The 20757-nt window shown below is 29.7% G+C and overlaps 1 protein-coding gene across 1 annotated transcript; it reads left to right on the top strand.

Annotated features, from left to right (window-relative positions):
- Positions 1–18968: 18968 nt before the first annotated feature.
- Positions 18969–19829, top strand: LOC136091794 (uncharacterized). The gene has a single exon (XM_065819506.1). It carries the CDS (start codon positions 18969–18971, stop codon positions 19827–19829), a length of 861 nt encoding a protein of 286 aa, XP_065675578.1.
- Positions 19830–20757: the final 928 nt, after the last annotated feature.

Below are 20757 nucleotides of genomic sequence, written 5' to 3'. Positions count from 1 at the left end.
GATAGTTGTAACTCCATTGAGCCTTAGATGTAATACGTGCTACTTCATAACAACTGTGTTTCTTTTTTTAATCTTTCAAGGGTTTAACATGCCTCTTACTCATGCTGAACGTCAAAAGAAATATCGTGAAAGTAGTTAAAGAAAAAGAATCAAAAAGGAGAAAAGAAAGAAGACTTGCTAAATTGGAGGCTCAACGAGAAAAAGACAACAAAAGAGAAAGAGCAGACAAAAAATAGCATAATCAAAATCTTTTGCTATTACATCACCCCCTTACAAATCTGCGAGCACTCTTGGAAAAGCTGTTAAGAGAGCCAAGTCACAACTACCAAAATCACCCAGAAACAGGGCTAAATGTTACAAAAACTTTTAACAAAAATGAATGAAATCCCAAGCCCAAAAAAAATACTCAGTGAAAATGCATTACATGCTTCAACTGTAAAATTGGTTCTTGATTTTTACCAGCGTGATGATATATCCCGTCAAGCACCAGGTAAAAGAGACACCATTGTGGTGAGATTAAAGAACTGTGCAAAAGCGTCATTTGTTTGTGAATGTTAACAAAGCTTATGCTGTTTTTAAAGGAGATTATCCTAAAGAATTAGTTGTAAATACAAAGTTTGCTAGTTTACGCCCAACACATGTCCCAGTGGGCACAGGACCTAAATAAGACGTCTTTTGAACGTTCAAAAGACGTTCAAAAGACGTCTTTTTTACATCTTGTGCCCACTGGGGTGCTTTTGTCTAGTTCAATGTCAAGAAACGTTTGTTGTTGTCAACGACATCAAAATATAATCCTTATCCTTTAAGCCGTGCACAAGTTTGATTCAAATATTCCATTGTATTCATATGAATTTCCTCTTAGCATTGTATGTGAAAGTGAAAAAGACATTTGTTATAACAATATGTGTACATCATACAAGATGCTGCAAAGCCTTATAACCTATATGTTTTGAATGAAATTAACAAGAATTAATGCATTACATGGTACCAATGGGAAAAAAGTTGCGGAAGGTAATAGGGAAGAATATAATAAAAAATTGAAAAAAAAGGGTAGAGTTGATGATCTTTACAGCACCTTTTCAAAATCTTTACCTTCATTTCTTTGACATTATTTTATTAAACAGAAACAATCAAAGACATATTGTGATCATAAGATCCAACTTCAAAGTAATCCAGACACAGCCGTTCTTCAAGTCAAGTGCAGTCAGCACATTGGCACAAGAAGCAAGTTACTGTGTTTACTGTTGTATTTTGGTACCAAAATTCATGCTCATCAGCTGTCATAGTTTCAGATGATTTAAACCATTCAAAAGAATCTATTCTTGTATTTGTTCATAATTTATTATTTAACCATATTGAAAAGTAATAAAATGCTACAGGTTTGGACAGACGGACCGAGTAATCAATTTAAAAATCGTTTTATAGCATCAGCAATATCCTGAATGGGAGAACAGCATGATTTAAAATTACTCGAGAACTTTGTTGCTGCTTCACATGGGAAAGGACCGGTAGGTGCAATTGGTGGGACCGTTAAAATAACAGCAACGCAAAAAATAATCCAGAGACAATTTATAATAACTGATGCCATAACTTTTCATGAAGCTGTTAAAAATGAGAATAACTTCAATGTCTATATTGTTTCTATGGAAGATATTATAAATACAATAAAAAAATTTAAAAATGATGAGTTATTTACAAAAGGGGCAACAAGATTATTATTAATTCGAAGATTGTATTTGTTTTTAGGTTTCATACAATAAAGATTTTGTAATACATTTGGCAACAAGTATTCCCCACATTTAAACATGAAACGTAAAATATTCAAGACATTTAGTTGATATAAATTTAAAATATTCATTTTTTAAAAAAGTTGTTTCGTATGAAAAAACCGATTTTTAAAATTTATTGCGCGAGCTGCGTGTTTCTGATGTAGACAAAGAGATTTTAGCTTTGTTCTATGAGTGCTTCCCCATATAATGTTCGCGTAGTTTGTATGATAATGTATTAATTAATATTAAAATTGTGTTAACTAGTGTTTGCATAATATATTTCTTGCTTTATAGAGAATTTCGATGAGTTTAGCAGTTTTATTGGAGGCATTATCAATATGATTTCTCCAAGATATATTTTTATCAATATTTTATATATTACGAGAAACTTAATAAGTTTTTCTCTTTTTATTATTATATTATCAATTAAAAGGTCTGGCATGATATGAGGCAGTTTTTGTTTTTTTGAAGGTGGATAAAAAAGTTTTTATCCACCGTTTTTTCTATATTTAGAGACAATCTATTTTTTTTAAACCTAACAGATACTTATTTAAACTCATTTGTCATATTAGTAAAAAGCATATCAATATCTTTATAAGACAAAAACAAATTTGTGTTATCTGCAAAATTTATTGTTGTTAAGTTTGATGATTTATTAAGATCATTTGTGTATATTAAAAAAATAAGTAGACCAAGTATGGATCCATATGGAACACCACATGTTATATTCATTAATCTTTATTGTAAACAAACTGTTTACGGTTAGTATGATAACTTTCAAACCATAAAAAGGTTTTATCTTTAATACCATATGATATTAGTTTTTTCAACAGGATTTGATGATTGACGGTATCAAATGCCTAGACAAATCAATAAACACTCCTAGTGTAAAACAAGAGTCTTTAAAAGAGTCAGTTATATTGCGCGTAAGTTGAAGAATGGCATGCTCGGTTGAATTATTATTTTTGAAACCAAATTGGTTTTCGTTTAGAATTTTGTTTTCAACAAGATAAGAGTAGATTCGGTTATATATATTAGTTTTTCTAAAATTTTTGAAAAAACTGGAAGAACTGAAATAGGGATAATTTTTAATATTTGTACGATCCCCTGTCTTAAAGGTTGGAGTTACTTTTGCTATTTTCAGTTTATCTGGAAAGTTTGTGCAATGGATGCTCTGAAGATTTTATTAAGAATATCTTTTATAACATAGTAGGAATCAATCACAATCTTTGTGTTAATATCATCATAGCCAGTAGCTATATTTCGTTTTAATGACTTCCTCAAGCAACCTCAAATGCATTAAAAGTTAACTCAGTAAAATTTAGATTAGAGCTTATTTATGTTTTGAACTCATCAACAGATTTATCTTTAATGAATAAAATACTATCGCCTGATTTTGTCCCGATAGTTATGAAAAGCTTATTAAATTCAAATGCAATATCATTTAAGTCTTTATTAATTTGTTATCAATTTGTTATCAGTTTGTATAAAATTTAGGAGTAAATTTTTATTTGGTTTAAGTTTTCCAGACACCTCCTTCATGATTTTCCAGACGCGTTTTGAGTTTTGCTTAAATTTATCAAGCAAGTTTGATTAGTAGTTTTTTTTGCATTTTTGCGAAGCTTTTCAAATAAGTTTGTATAAGTTTTATAATTTTGTTTATGTTTTTCTAATTTCGATTTTAGGTATTTAATGTATAGCTTCTGCTTAGTTTTTGACGATTTTTTTAGACCTTTAGTAATCCAAGGAGATGACATTTCTTTATCGCTTAAAACTATTTCAATTAAAGGAAAATCGGAAACGGAATACACTTGGTAAAAAGTATTGAAAAAATTGTCGTAGATTATGTTGATATTATCATTAAAGTTAATATAACCCCAGTCTATAAGTGATAATCGTTCTCTAAAAGAATTTAAATTATTATTATTATTGATAAGCTGTCTTTTTATAAAAACTTTTCCCTGCTTTTCTTTTTTTAAATTAACACAAATAGAAAAAAAAATTGGGAAGTGATCGGAAACATCGGTTTTTACAATTCCCTTTTTTTAGTGACTTAGGGATCGTCCATAAATTACCTACGCTTGGAGGAGAAGAGGGGGTCTGCAAATGGTGTATATGAGATGGGAGGGCAGTGGGTCAATTATAAAAGAAAGGAAACACTAAACTTAAAATAATATTATAAAATGTTTGATAAATAGGTTAAAAGCGTAGAAACTTTTAGGAAGGTGGAGGGTACTCAAAAAAGCGTATTGCAAAATGCGGAGGAGGGGGGAGGGGAGGGGAAGACGAAAAAAAACGTACGTACTTTATGGACGACCCCTTATTAAAAAAATCTGTTGTTTTAATGTTATCAATTAATGATGATGAATGACTTATGATTCTAGTCGGGCGATAAATTAAAAGTAATATTCCAGTTTTAAATAAACCATTAAAAAATTTTCTCGAACTTTGATTTTCATAATAATCAAAAGAGTTTATGTTGAAATCCCCGATTGAGTAATTTTTTTCTCTTCAAGATCAGTTTGCTTTATTATGTTTTTTAGTTAAAATTTGCCAAAGTTTTCAATTCTTCCAGTTTCAATTCTTCCAGCCTATAGCAACAGCTTATTAGTATATTTTTTGAACGCTTATTGATAAGTTTTATTGCTAAAATCTCTTTGTTTTCGTCAGAAACACACATTTTGCTTTAAACTTTATACGGAAGGTTATTTTTAACAAAAAATAAAATTCCTCCTCCTCGCTTATTAATACTAAGTTCTAAAATTACTGGATCAAAACCTGGGAGGTTTGAGTTATTTTTAAAATCTGCTTGTAAACACCAGGTTTAATTTAAACAAATTAAATTAAAAGAACTTTCCGCTTCGCTTATAAAATTTGATAAGTTTTCAAAATTCTTTTTGAAGCTACTTATATTAATGTGGACTAATGTGGACTGCATTGAGTTAATCGCTTTTATTATCGCTTTTTAAAATTTTGCTCATGTTACTAGGATAAAAATAAGAGGTTTCATTTCAGGAGAATTAATTTCATTAAAATAATTAATATGCGGATCGGATTCGTCGTCTAAGTGTAATTTATGGGTTTCAAATAAATTAACTTTTTTTTCAAAATTGTTATCAACTGTTTCCATTTTCGCTATTATTTATATTTGGCAATAAATAATAGTGTGCGGCAATTTGAAAGTCTTTTAGGAAGACTTAGTGATAAAAAAAATGAAAAAGATTAGATATTTCTTTATTTGGAATTCCAATCCCGAACAATAAGTTTGATTTTTTTCACGTGGCGTCTTTCGTATAACATTCGTTTCCTTACAGTAATCTTCATATATGAAAATATTTTTACCTTTTAATTTGGAAGAGTTGTTGAGAACAGTTTAAGTTAAAACTTCAGTTTTAACTTTAAAATCCAGAAGTTTTAGGAATATTGTTCTATGTTTGTTGTGAACTACTTTGCCTATTCTATGTACTCTTTCAATGTCTACACTTTTGACTCCAAATATGTCATTGAATATTTCTTTTACTTTTTTTCACATTCACCTCAGCTTTTATTGTCATTTTCAGGGACACCATCGATTCTTAGACTATTACGCCTTGACCTATCCTTAATCTCTCTGAGTTTGTTATTTATCTTTATAAGTTCATTGTTGTTATTTTGTATTTTGATGCTTGCCAGATTTTCTTTAGTATGACAATCAATGGCGGTTTTTATTATTTTATTGAAAAGATCTTCATGAAAATTTAAACTTTCTTTGATTTCTTTTACTTCCTTTGCAATTGATGCTATTTTGGTTGAGTTTTGAAGGATGTTAAGTTCAACTCTGTCAAATCGATCATTTAATATTTTTGTGTTAGAGCTAATTATGTTGATAAAAGTATTTTCTTGTTGCTTAAGCATTTCTTCTGTCTTCCGTCATCTTTAACTTCATAAACATTTCCGTTATTAATTTTTTAACTTCAACTTCAAGTGTGATAGACATGTTTAATAAATATAAATTATTATAATATAAACAATTATTAATACTATTACGATTTTTTATTTTCTTTAAGCAGCGAAAAAAGCGTGCGTTCACTTCAGCGTTCTTTTTAAAACTGAAAACTTTTAAAAACTAAAAAACAATGAGAAAATTTTGGTGACGCTGTGACATTTTCTATTTTTTTGCATGAATGAGAGAGGCTAATATATCCACCCAAATTTTTTTCTTGTTTTTTGTAGCACCTATTATGAGCTAACTAAATAGCAAAAAAAAAATTCTTTTTATATCTATTTTAGTATTAAAATATTGAAGGCTTAAAAAAAAAAGAAGACGGTTGTCACGCTGTGGCGGTCGTGGAATTGCTCAAAAATATTTGAAATTACAACTTCAACCACCTGAAATCGACAAGTTCAGCTTGCAGAGGAAAAGTTTAAAGCTGGGTCAGTGGTATCAAGTAAATAATTGTGATAAGCATTAAAGTCACCAATAACAACCATAGTCTAATAATGGATAGAGAAAAGGATTTGATCAGTTTGATCAGAAATAAAGTTGAAAAAAGTGCAGTCTTGATGCAGTCTTTCCATTATTCTTTGTTTTTTTCTTCTTTTTCTGAAAATTCATATTTAACAGGGTGGCCAGCGGTCCTTGAAAACCTGGAAATGTCCTGGAATTAAATAGGCCCTGGAAAAGTTTTAAAAAACACCCCTTTTATCAATAAATCCCGGAAATCCTTGAACTTTTTTCTGAAATAGTTCAATATTTCGTTATCATATTTTTACCTTTTTTTTTACCTTTTGCAGAAATATTGTTAATATTGCGTAGATTTTTACTGAATTTATTAATTATGTATTTTCTGAAATACAAAAGTTTTTTGTTAACTGCTACTGTCAGCATTATTAACATCTAGTAATTATTTATTTTGTTAACTGCTACTGTCAGCATTATTAACATCTAGTAATTATTTATTTTGTTAACTGCTACTGTCAGCATTATTAACATCTAGTAATTATTTATTTTGTTAACTGCTACTGTCAGCATTATTAACATCTAGTAATTATTTATTTTGTTAACTGCTACTGTCAGCATTATTAACATCTAGTAATTATTTATTTTGTTAACTGCTACTGTCAGCATTATTAACATCTAGTAATTATTTATTTTGTTAACTGCTACTGTCAGCATTATTAACATCTAGTAATTATTTATTTTGTTAACTGCTACTGTCAGCATTATTAACATCTAGTAATTATTTATTTTGTTAACTGCTACTGTCAGCATTATTAACATCTAGTAATTATTTATTTTGTTAACTGCTACTGTCAGCATTATTAACATCTAGTAATTATTTATTTTGTTAACTGCTACTGTCAGCATTATTAACATCTAGTAATTATTGAAAAAATATAATATATAACTAAGATAATGCCTAAGAAAAAGTAATGTCATTTTCAAAAAGAATGGCTTTACAACAAAAAAAACGGCTTTACAACAAAAAGTATTCTTCTTAGGTAAAATTTTGTATTTCAAATTTTAAAAAAGCAAGCTATAGTTGGTGCAGAACGGATATTAATATTTCTAACATGGGAGTATCTGACTTGAATTCTCATCCAAATGGTAAGAAGCATAAATTTAATGTAAAGACACATAATGCAGCAGATATACTCTTTAATGGCAGTTTATTAGTTTTTTATTTTAATTTAAGTTTTTTTACTTTTATTACCTTTTTTTTACTTTTATTTAAATGTTTTCCTAAATTTTGGAAAGTTTGTAGCGAATTAATATGGAGCTTAATATGGAGTTTGACAGAAATAATATGGAGCTTGAATGTAGTAATGTCACATTTTTTAAGATCGTGCTTAAATTTAAATGAAATATTCAAATTCATATTCTCTGACAGCACAATAGCATCAAAGTTTGCATTAAGTAAAACAAAATGTGGTTACCTTATTAATTTTGGATTAGCACCATACTATCAAGAACAGCTTTCTCTGATTTCAGAGCATCACCAATCTTCATTTTGTCATATATTGAAAGTATGAGTGTTATCTCCAAAAATGAAAAAATGGATTTCCGAGTTTGATACTGGAATTTAAGTTCTAGTGTTGTAAAAGTTAGATTGACTCAAAATTCCTCAGACGACCTAATTCACAAAGTGTATTTGACAAACTCATTGAAGCAACAGAGGTGTTTGATCTTGGAAAACTATTTCAAGTACCAATAGATGAGTGCTAATGTTAATTGGGAGGTTTTGAAAATGTTAGGAAAACATAGACAGGAAAAAGAATATTGTGGTATAGTTAATATGGGGAATTGCAGTTTGCACATTGTTCATTGTTCATACAAATAGTAATAATGTTATAATATTGCTATAATAATATACATACATACATGCATACATACATACACATACATACACACATACATACATACATACATACATACATACATACATACATACATACATACATACATACATACATACATACATACATACATACATACATACATACATACATACATACATACATACATACATACATACATACATACATACATACATACATACATACATACATACATACATACATACATACATACATACATACATACATACATACATACATACATACATACATACATACATACAGACATACATACATACATACATACATACATACATACATACATACATACATACATACATACATACATACATACATACATACATACATACATACATACATACATACATACATACATACATACATACATACACACATAATTTAAGAGTAATTCAGTTTTAAAATTTTTTTTATTATTATGTTGCAACTTCTGTGCAACTCGCTGGGTAGAAGATGAACTAGTGGCATCTAGAGGAATTGATTAAGATGATCCAACATGATTAAAGTTATAAAATATTATGAATCAGTGTGCAACAGCAGACGTCACAAAAACAAGAGCTATGATGCTTTTTTAGATTATTACCTTGACAAGTTTGCACCTTTGCGAATGCAGTTTTTTAAAGATCTTGCTAAAAAATTGAAAGGATTTCAAGTTGCACATTCCGAATGCACTTGCGCGGTGCTCTGTGACAAGACCGATAGGTCTTCTTGGGGCACCTAAATAACAACAACAAAAAAAAGTTCCATTTCAAACAGAAAGACCTATGGTGGCATTTTTATTTGAGAGTTTAAAAAATATGGTGGAAAGTTTGATGAATTGATTCTCAATCCAAACATTTTAAAAGAAGCTGCAACAGCATTTAGTTTACTAAAGATTGAAGTAGAGAAATTAAATAACCAACTAGAAGTAGACCAAATTGACATAGGAACAGCACTGAAATGCTAAGTTCTCTTTATTATTAACCAGAAAAGAAATTAGAATTCAAGAAAGAATGAAGCCAGATTATCAAAATGTTATTGCAAAATTTACAAGAAAGATACCCATTGAAGTATTCTTAAGGGAGGAATGCTTCATCTTAGTCTCCAAATGCAATGGTTTAAAACAAGGAAGTATCCGCTCTGAAATTCAAGGGATTAATTGCATTAAATGGCTTTCAACTGACGATGCAGATGATACAAAACAACAATTTAATGAATTTTCAGTGCAAAATGTGTTTGATTTAGAGTCTTTGAATTGATAATAAATAAATTTGAGTATTTTAATGAATTAACTAATTTTGTTGATAAGTTTCTTGGTGTCTGTTTGCACAACTCAAAAGTATTTAGCATTGTGGAAAGTCTGTGCGATCATTTTTGTATTATCTCATAGACAATAGGGAATAGAACGAGGATTTAGTGTTAACCAGCAGTTGTTAGTTGAAAATCTACAAGAATGATATCTTGTTTCCCAAAGAATAGTTTATGACCACATCAATTCCCATGACATTGTTAGTCTTCAGCATGAGCTTCCAAGTGATCTTTTAACAAGCTGAAGGTTAGCATAAAATACGTACAATTCAGTGTTGAAGGAAAATAAGGATCCGTTAAAGGTAAACGAAGTTAGCAAGAAACTTATATTGATTGATGAAGAATTTGTAATTATAAAGAATCAGAATAATTTTTTTGCAAAATGAACCAAGGTTCTTAAAACTAATGTAGACGAGTTAAAACTGATGTAGACGAGTTAAAACTGATGTAGACGAGTTAAAACTGATGTAGACGAGTTAAGCATTGAAGCAGAAGAAAAGCGAAACTTCACTATCCTTACGAAAACAAATTCATTTAGAAACACAATTTAGAAAAAGAACTGGTAATTGAAGAGCTTGATGTTTCACTAAGAAAAATGTAAACAACCAAAGAAAGAGATTAAATAGAAGTGTTTGATAACCTAGTGTATATACAGTATATTTTTTAACTTGTACCATACTATTTACAACTATATTACAACAAATATTTACATTTATACATACAACGTATTTTGAAGACAATATATTTTGTTTATTACTGGTCGAGAAAAGATCAATATATCCTTAAAAATCCCAAATTATCCTTAAATAGTCCTGGAAATATCGTGGAATTTTAAATTAGCTTTTGGCTGGTCACCATGTTTATTTAATGTAACAAAAGTATGGTACAAATTTGTTACATAAATATGCTATAGTAGATACATATATATATATATATATATATATATATATATATATATATATATATATATATATATATATATATATATATATATAAATGTGTGTATATATATATATGTGTATATATATATATGTGTATATATATATATGTGTATATATATATATATATATATATATATATATATATATGTATATATATATATATATATATATATATATATATATATATATATATATATATATATATATATATATATATCTATATATATATATATGTATATATGTATAAATGTATATATAGATATAGTTTCTGAAAGTGTTATCTACAAATAGAGTGCTCAATGTTCTATCAGAACAGAGCAATAATAAATAAGTAAAAACACTTATCTTGATTTTTCTTTTATATATATATATATATATATATATATATATATATATATATATATATATATATATATATATATATATATATATATATATATATATATATATATATATATATGCACAGGCCTCAGCGTGAGTAAATGCGCGCGAGAGCGAAGAAAAGCTCTCCTGTTTATGCAGTTAAAAAAAAAAAAATCTATCTGTTTATGCAGTTAACAAACTGCTTATGTATAAAAAGTTTGGTCTCATACATGTTACGTAACGTAAATGTTACAAATATATATACATAACAAGCGTCATTTATTGCGCCGTGAAAACCTCTTCAGACGAGCATTGTCTTTATGCTTTCACACTAGCTATCCATTTTTTTAATTAACAACATTACTTATTTGATAGAAAATTGACAAAGAGCTACAAAAGTTTTTACTGCTTATAAAAATGGTTTTATATTTTCTTATTGAAATAGAATGCAGGCATTTTAAGAATTATTACCACAATTAAAAATTCCACAATAAAAGTAAAAAATATAATAAAGTAATATCTAAAAAATATAATTTATTACATAAAATAAAATTTATTAGGTCATAATTTAGAGTGTAATAATTTTATATTTAATTAATATCTAATTTTATCAATATAATTTAGAATCTTATAATTTTATACTTTTCAGTTAGTCCAATCTAATCAAAAACATTTGCATTTCAATTCCCAGAAAAAAATATTTTATAGAATTTCTATAAACTTTTGGAACATATGGTCCATAGAAATTCTATAGAGTTCTATAAAATTTCTATAGAATCTCTGTTAATTTCTATAGAAATTCCAATAGAACTTTTTTTTACTACTATTTTATAGAAAATAAAGTTTTATAGCAATTTCTATAGAAATTAATAGACATTTTATAGAAATTTTATAGAATTCTTTAGAATTTCTATAGACCATATGTTCCAAAAGTTTATAGAAATTCTATTGAACTTTTTTTCCTGGGTTGGCGCTCTTTTTGATTTTATTTTTTTTATATTTGCAATAACTTTGCCTTTTAAAAAGTGTTGCAGTTTATTATGCAATTATTTATTATTTTAATTATTGAGTTTTTCATTTTAGTTACAATGATAGTTACAATTTTGAGAAAAAAAATTATACTTTTGCAAGAGCCGTAAGTTGCTCCCGTAAACCATTTTAGGGGAGTGTAAGCAAGAGCGAGAGCTCTCACTTCCCGCCGAAGCCTATATATATATATATATATATATATATATATATAATATATATATATATATATATATATATATATATATATATATATATATATAAATATAAAATACGGGTATGTATTATACATTATAATATATATGAATGATCCGACATACTTTATGAATGATACGTGGGTACATTGACCATAGTGGTAGTAAGCCTTTTTCTAGGTACTCTTGATACTTTAGATATATTTTTCTTGGTACTCTTGATGCTTTTATTTTACAACTAATTAACAAAACTTTGTGATTTCAATTCACGTTGACAAATGGCTTGCCAAACTATAATATTTTTTAGGAGTTTCTTCAATTTTATCGTTTTAAAATTCGTGTTAACCATTTACCTGCAAACAACTTAAAATTATATTTAAATAAGTAATCAAATTTATGTAAAGGTATAATAATTGTAATGTAAATGTGATCTAATTTATAGGTATATTATAATAGGTATATAATAAGTAATCTAGTTTATGTATATGTAAAGTAATGTAAATGTGTAAAATAAATAAGTAATTTAATTTATGTAAATGTTAAAAATTATTTTTATGTAACATTGCAAAAAAATATTATACTAAAAGTATTTTTTTTATTAAAATAATGTTAAAATTACATATATTAGATAAATACGTATTTATATAAAACTTTAATAAATTTCAATACACACATTTTTTGGTCTAATGAAACATTTTTTGGTCCACCTTATCCACGTGCTTTTTTTAGGGTTGGACTGACCTTTAATTCTGTAGAACCCATAATCCAGCTCAATTCTTTTGTTTTAAAAGTAACTCGTTTGCGCGAGTTAAAAGTACTACTTTGTTTTTATAGTGCTAAAGCTGAAGTTTGTTAAAAGTAGCAATTTTTTTTCAGGGATTCTTTAACTATAGGTTTACAGCTATCTTTTGCTAATGAAAAAATAATTTTAAAGTCCTTAAAATGTATATTCACTTCTTAATATAACTTTCTTTTTTTTGTATGATACTTCTACCTAACCTAACTCCAACTCCCACCTAACCTAACTCCAGTAAATTTTAATTGTAACTTTAGAAAAAATATAAATGAAAAGTATTTCCTTAGAACAAACCAATCAAATTTCTTTAAGTTGCCTAAGAAACTAAACAAGTTTACAGAGTGTTCAATAGCATTTCGCGGACCAAAAATATGGAACTATTTAAAAAAAAAAGAAGCTAAAAAAGATAATATGGTAAAATCATTAAACTCATTTAAGTTGCTAGCAAAAAAACACATTTTTAATTCGGAGGAATTACAAGAACTCCGCTAAGTTTTTATCAAAATAGTTTTACCTTTTTTATTCTTTGAAAAATTAATTGTACATATCTTTTGTAGTTATTTATGCAATGGTGTATATACTTTAAATCCTTGAGTATTTAAATTTGAAGTTTTTACATCTTACTTTTATCTGCAATTTATTTGAACATTTTGACGACATTTTATTTTTTCAAGGGGCTCTATGAAAAGATTGTGGTGGTATTGTATCACCCATTCTTTGAGTCCCGGTCTGTTTTTTAAATTGTCTTATTTGTTTATATATTTTATTACGTGATAATCTTATGTAACTTATTCTATTAAGCAGCAAAAAAATATATTCTAAAAAAAAAAAAAAAAAAAAAAAAAAAAAAAAAAAAAATTGTTTTTAGCAATTTTAAACGAATTTCTTATTCGTTTACTTGATAACTCGATTAGTTAATCGAGTTTTCAAGAAACTTTTTTTGAGGGACATTTTATATTAATTTCGAACTACTGTGTTTTATTTTAGTGAATCTATTAGAATATGCTTTAATATTATTTATTCATGCAAGCTTTTGATTTCCTTCTTTTTTATACTTATGACTTACCGGTTTTTTAAAAACCTCACTCGAAAATACTCGAAACTACATTAAAAACATCGGACATTTGTAAATAAAATTTTTGTTACACTTGTTAGACTTAGGAAAAATTACTCCATAGATTTTTAAACTTTTATATAATAAATGTTTAAAATCTATGGAGTAATTTTTCCTGTCTAACAAGTGCCCTTAAAATAATTATTTGACTTAAAAATCCAAAACACAAAAAAACAATACTTTTGTCCAGTTTTAAAGCTATTCTGCCCCACTGTGCGACACTTGTATTCCAAGCTGACTTGAAAAACAAGTGTTGCACAGTGAAGTACGTGTCTCTTTGCCTCAATTTATTTTATTGGCAAATTAGAGTTTTCCACTCAAGCGTGAAAATTTGCATTATGCACTTGTTGCTGTTTTGTTGTTATTGTAAATAATAATTAAATTTTGTTTGAAGAAAACTTTTAAATTTAATTACTAATAAGTAGTTAACTTGTTTTATTGTTGTTTTTTTTTGTGAAGCCAAATTTTGACTAATAAAATGTCAATTTTGCTTTACCCAACTCTTATTGGCAAACTATTGCAACGGATGTTTAAAAATAGGTAATCAGCAATAATATAAAATTAAGGAGTTATCTCAATTAACTTGATAAACTTTTATGAGGCATTAAATAGATTTATTAATGAAGTATCTTGGTATTAGTTTAACATCCCCTTTAAACGAAAATATTCCATTCTTACTGAGAGTAGTGTTAATAAAAGATGACATTTAAAAGCCTACAAAAAATTATTACGACCTTAATTTTGCTATAAGTATAACAAAAACTATTGATTCCACGACAAATACAACATACTAACACAAATTAACAATGAAATGATAATAGTCATAAAAAACTGTTTGATGGTGTTACAAGAAAACAAAGTTGTTCTTACCTTGACGGTGTTGAATTCAATTTTATTACCAAAACTGTTGGCTAATGATCAATAAAGTAAATTTCAGTTCACGAAAATTTACTAAATTAAAACCATATTTCAACAGTAGTCAAACTAATCATAAATTACGAAGTATAGCAGAGCTTTAATGTTAAACTAAAAAAAAATTATAAAAAAAATTTGATATAATAAAAAAAACATATTTAAATTTGCATTAAATATATGATTCTTTTAATAAAAATATATAAGAATAAATAACGGTTTATGCAGATTAACAGAAATGGCAAAAATAGAACTTAAAAACATATACATGATAAAAAATTGAATATATATATATATATATATATATATATATATATATATATATATATATATATATATATATACAGTCGTCCCCCGGTTAACGAACTTAATTCGGAGTACGAGCTAGTTCGTTATCCGAAAAGTTCGTTAACCGAAACGCGTTTTCCCATTGGCCGCCATTAAAAAAATTTTAATTGGTGGATTTTGCCGAAATAATGGGGGAAAAAATTCAAAAAATTGTCCAACTTTATAAATAAAATAGGCAAAGGTGAAATGATTGAAACCTGAGATTTATGCACTTTTAAAAATTGAAACAAATTGAAATTGTGCATGAAAATTGCTTGTCAAAGTTTTAGAAAAAACTAAAAATTGAACATGAACACTGCTTATCAAAAAATGAAAATTCAACAAGAAAATTGCTTGTCAAATTTTTACCAAAAAATTGAGAATTGAACTTGAAAAATGCTTGTCAAAATTTTACGAAAAAATTAAAAATTGAACATGAAAAATCCTTGTCAAATTTTTTACCAAAAAATTGAAAATTGAACTTGAAAGAAAAATCAACAAGAAAATTTCTTGTCAAATTTTTACAAAAAAAAAATGAAAACTCAGTTGGAGTCATCCGCCAAGTCAATTACAGCAGCCCTCTTCTGAGCAGTTCCAGATGGCCCAGCAGCTGCAGATGGCCCAGAAAAAAGCACAAAAATGCATGAAAAATATTAGTGAAACAAGAAAAGAAAAAAATGAAACAACAAAAGCACACCCAGCACAACCATTCACCTCCCAGGCTTCCATGACACTCACAAAACTAAGGGGGAAATGCTGGACGGCGCGCCCGACCTTCACGCGCGTGTGCACGCCATTTGGCGGTTCCGGTTCGTTAACCGGGGGAGGATTTTGGGCAAACTTTCGGTTCGTTAACCGAAAGTTCGCTAACAGGGGGGTTCGTTAACCGGGGGACGACTGTATATATATATATATATACAAAATAGATAATGTATTATTATGGTATAATAATAATAATACAAATACTCTTGTGAGTTTAAGAGTGCTCAATATTATTAAATAATGGAGCAATATTTATTTAAAGAAATTTTTACTATCAAATTTTATCAAAAATTTTTACTATCAAATTTTTACATTCGAAGAACTTTTTACTATCCTTATTCAATACCGGGGACTAAAGCCTTTGACGTCTTTTTGTTTTTGTTTTGTTTTATTTTTGTAACGTCAGAATTCGTTCCACCGTAATTTTAATTCGTAATTTTTAAACGGTTTTTAAGTGACGAAATACACAATGGCTGATGATTGCCGAAAGGCATAAAACTCTGAGTTCTATCAAAAGTTGTTTTTATTCATTTTATATATATATATATATATATATATATATATATATATATATATATATATATATATATATATATATATATATATATATATATATATATAAAAATGTGTGTGTGTAATTCCGGAAAGTTCTAGAACATTTAATGACGTTAGGGGTTTAAAAGCTTTAATAGTTTTTACCAATAATAATTGTAAATATGTGTTTGCGGTGATTTATGACGGTGTTTGGAAGGATATTTTAGGAAAAGCATAGGGTATATATATTGAGGAAAAAATTTGTAAAAACAGAGTTTTAATTAGGAGAAAAGATTATTGCTGTTTATTAATTTGCTAATTACGAGAAAAAACTACAAGCTAACCTGGCATGGAACCAAGTATGAGATTATTTGATATGTTTGAAACGTATGATGGCACTTCGGATGCTGCTGTTTGGATTCAACGAACGAAAGTGATTGCTGAAATTCAGAACTTAAAGCTTGAACTACTTTTTCCGATTCTTCTCAGAGAAGCTGCTTATGCAGTGTACGATGCTTTAACCGCGGAAGATAAAAAAGATGTAGTGGAAGTCGAGCGTGTGTTATTAGCGGCGTTTTCTGTAGATGCGTATACTGCATATGAACTGTTTACAAAACGAAAATTATGTGACGGAGAAAAAGCCGACGTGTTTTTGGCTGATTTAAGACGATTAGCCTATCTTGCTAAATTACCAGAGGAGTCTGTGCGTTTGGCGTTTGTTGTGGGTTTGCCAGAAGTCTTATCATCAAGATTTCGAGCCGTAATGAACCCAATTGATATAATGATACTCAGAGTGAGAGCTACTTTGAACTCTGCAAATGTGATTGACAGTGATGCTGTTGGCGCTGTATCTTGACGCCATGCTACAAAAACCGCGTTAGTGTGTTACAACTGCAAAGGTTTGAATCACATTGAAAAGAATTGTTTGCTTGCGAAGAACTTGTCACCGAAGACTGTTAGATGTTTTAAATGTGGTGAGGAAGGACACAATGCATCGAAATGCTGGAAGCTGCAGGGAAACGATTGCAGGAGTGAGGAATTTGCGCTACCTCGCTCCTGAACAACGGTGGAATGAGCGCATTATCTGTTATTCGTTTGAAAGTTAACGGTATGGTTGCGACAGCTTTAGTAGACACAGGGTGTTCGAAGACAATTTTGAATAAAAAAATTCCTGCCCAAAAGTCAATGTAGGTACTCAAACTTTCAAAAGGTAGTAACGTTTGAAGGAAAGGTTCATCAGTGCACTGGTTCAGCGGTCGTGATTCTTGAGGTTGATGGCATTAAAGCACGTGATGAAGTTATTTTAGTGGAGTACCAACCGTTTGGAGTTGATATGATGCTCGCAATGAGTTCCATTAAATTACTAGGAGGAGTATCCATTTCTCCTTTGGGAAAAGCGAAGTTCGGATTAAGTTACTGTGGAGCATCGGCTTTGAACAAGGACAAAGTCAAGAAAATCGAAATAAAAAAGAAAGATCATGAAGCAGTTTTTAATGGTGTCAAATGGAAATGGAGAGATGGAGAAAGCCCCAACCGATTGCATAATAAAGTGGCACAGTACGGAATTCCACAATACGCTAGAGCAGACTATGAAAACGAACTACAGGATTGAATTGATCGGAAGTGGCTGTTAGAGTATGACGAAAATGAATTGGGGCCGCCCAAAGGGTAGATTTTTAATGGCTGTCATTCAGAGAAACAAAGACAACAAAATCCGACCTGTTCCGGACTGGAGAGAAGCTAACGATTTCATTGAGACATACACGAGAGATGCAGATGTGTGTGTCGAAAAGCTTAGAGAATGGAGAAGAATGGGTAACAAACCAGCAATTATTGATTTACGCAAGGCTTATCTTCAACTAAAAACTAATAAATCTCTTTGGCCCTTCCAAACAGTGGTGTTTCGAAATAAAAGGTATTGTTTGACACGACTTTGTTTCGGATTGAATGTTGCGCCAATGATCATGAAATCCGTTGTGAGTGCCGTCATTGATCAAGACGAATTAGTGAAGAGTGGAACGTCCGCTTATCTAGACGACATTTTCGTAGACGAAAGTGTGGTGAGTCTTGATTATGTCAAGAGGCACTTTTTAAAATATGGTTTAAAAAATAAAGAAGGTGAGCAGATTGGTGATAATGGAGTTCGTGTGTTAGGATTGTGTGTGCGCAAGGTTGGTAACAAACTGATGTGATCCAGAGGGAATCGAGTTGATGCTATCTCGCAAAAGTTAACCAGGAGAGTTGTGTTTTCAATCTGTGGACAGTTAATAGGACATTTACCCGTGTGTGGTTGGCTGCGAGTGATTTGTAGTCTCTTGAAGAAGAAAGCTGTCAGTCTGACGAAGGGTTGGGAAAATGAAATTTGTGGTGAGAACGTTAAGTGGGTGCTTAAAGAAGTATTTGCTGAGGTGGAACGTTGCGAGCCTGCTTGTGGTGATTGGGCTGTGTGTGGTAATGAGGGAAAAGTGTGGGTTGATGCCAGTTCTTTACCGATTGGTGCTCTTATTCAAGTTGGGGAAACTACTGTGCCATGGACTGCGAAAAGAAACGTCTGATACTCATATAAACATGGCAGAATTAGACGCTGTGATACGTGGAATGAATATGGCTCTGATGTGGAAGCTGAAGAAAGTGACTGTTTTTACCGATTCCGTGACAGTATTCCACTGGGTTTCTGACGCCCTTACAGGAAAATCAAGGTTGAGATCAAAAGCGACGTGTGAAATGCTGATTCGAAGAAGACTGAGCGTGTTGCAACAGCTAATTGAAGAATACAATGTTAGCGTTGAGGTGAAACTCATTCCTTCTAAAGATAATTTGGGTGACGCATTAACAAGAGTTCGCAGCAGATGGCTCAACAAACTGACTGTGCCAGAGTGTCGGAATAGTTGTATGGGAATCGCAGCTACGAAGGCTGAATCTATTTCCAATATACACCAAAGAACTGGACATTTTGGAGTGAATCGAACGTTAAACTTTGTTCGTAAAACAATTCCGACAGCTACTGAAAACGATGTTCGAAATGTGATAAAAAGTTGCGAACCATGTCAGTCAATAGATCCAGCGCCAATACGGTGGGAAAAAGGGAAATTAGATGTTGAAGGAAACTGGGAGAGATTGGCCATGGACATCACGCATTATGGCACTGACAAGTTTTTGAGTTTAATTGATTGCGGACCTTCAAAATACGCGTTGTGGCAACAATTATCAAGCTCATACGGAAGTCTTGCCATAGTCCGAATACTCCGTCTTTTTTTTTGTGAACGTGGAGCACCGTCTGAAATATTGACTGACAATGAGCCGACATTTAAAACTAAAGAGATAAGGAGTTTCCTTGATAGTTGGGGAGTACAAATTAAATTTAGAGCCGCTTATTATCCTGAAGGAAATGGAATTTTGGAAAGAAACCACCGTACGATCAAAGAATAGCAGAACGATCGCAAATGTCGATACCGGAAGCACTATATTGGTACAATGTCTCAGCCGACAAAAATGTTGCAAGTCCGATGGACAAAATATACAGTTATACCATTGGTGTGAAAGGATTGGGAAAAGAGAATCTTCCTGTGCAAAATGTCACGAACGAAAGATTTCGAATTGGCGATAAAGTCTGGCTGAAACCACCAAATGCGAGGTACTATACAAAGTGGCAACCAGCTACGATAACTCGGAATGCGTCGAAACAAATCGTAGAAGTGAACGGCATTCCGCATCATGTGAAACACGTTAGACCTCGAAATGATACTCAGTCCTGCATTATCCCTGATGTGGAAATAGAGATGAATACTGAAACTGGTCAAGAGAACGCTAAAAATCAAGGAGAGCAAGTTAAAGATGTATTAGAGACGAACGAGGAAAATATCGAAGCTAAAGATAGACCCCAAGAAATTGACATGCTTTTGCGACGGAGTGGTCGGGAATGGCGCATGCCTTCAAAATACTTTGATTGCTATTTGGATGATCCGTAAGGATCAAGGAGGAGTGTTATTCCGGAAAGTTCTAGAACATTTAATGACGTTAGGGATTTAATAGCTTTAATAGTTTTTAACAATAATAATTGTAAATATGTGTTTGCGGTAATTTATGATGGTGTTTGGAAGGATATTTTAGGAAAAGCAAAGGGTATATATATTGAGGAAAAAAATTGCAAAAACAGAGTTTTAGTTAAGAGAAAAGATTATTGCTGTTTATTAATTCGTTGATTACGAGAAAAAACTACAATATATATATATATATATATATATATATATATATATATATATATATATATATATATATATATATATATATATATATATATATATATATATATATATATACATACAAATACATTAATTCTAAATTTCTAAATCAAAAT

The sequence above is a fragment of the Hydra vulgaris genome, chromosome 15, assembly GCF_038396675.1.
Source record: "Hydra vulgaris chromosome 15, alternate assembly HydraT2T_AEP".
Taxonomy (NCBI): domain Eukaryota; kingdom Metazoa; phylum Cnidaria; class Hydrozoa; order Anthoathecata; family Hydridae; genus Hydra; species Hydra vulgaris.
Note: the sequence above shows the minus strand (reverse complement) of the source record. Positions and strands in the feature narration are given on the sequence as shown.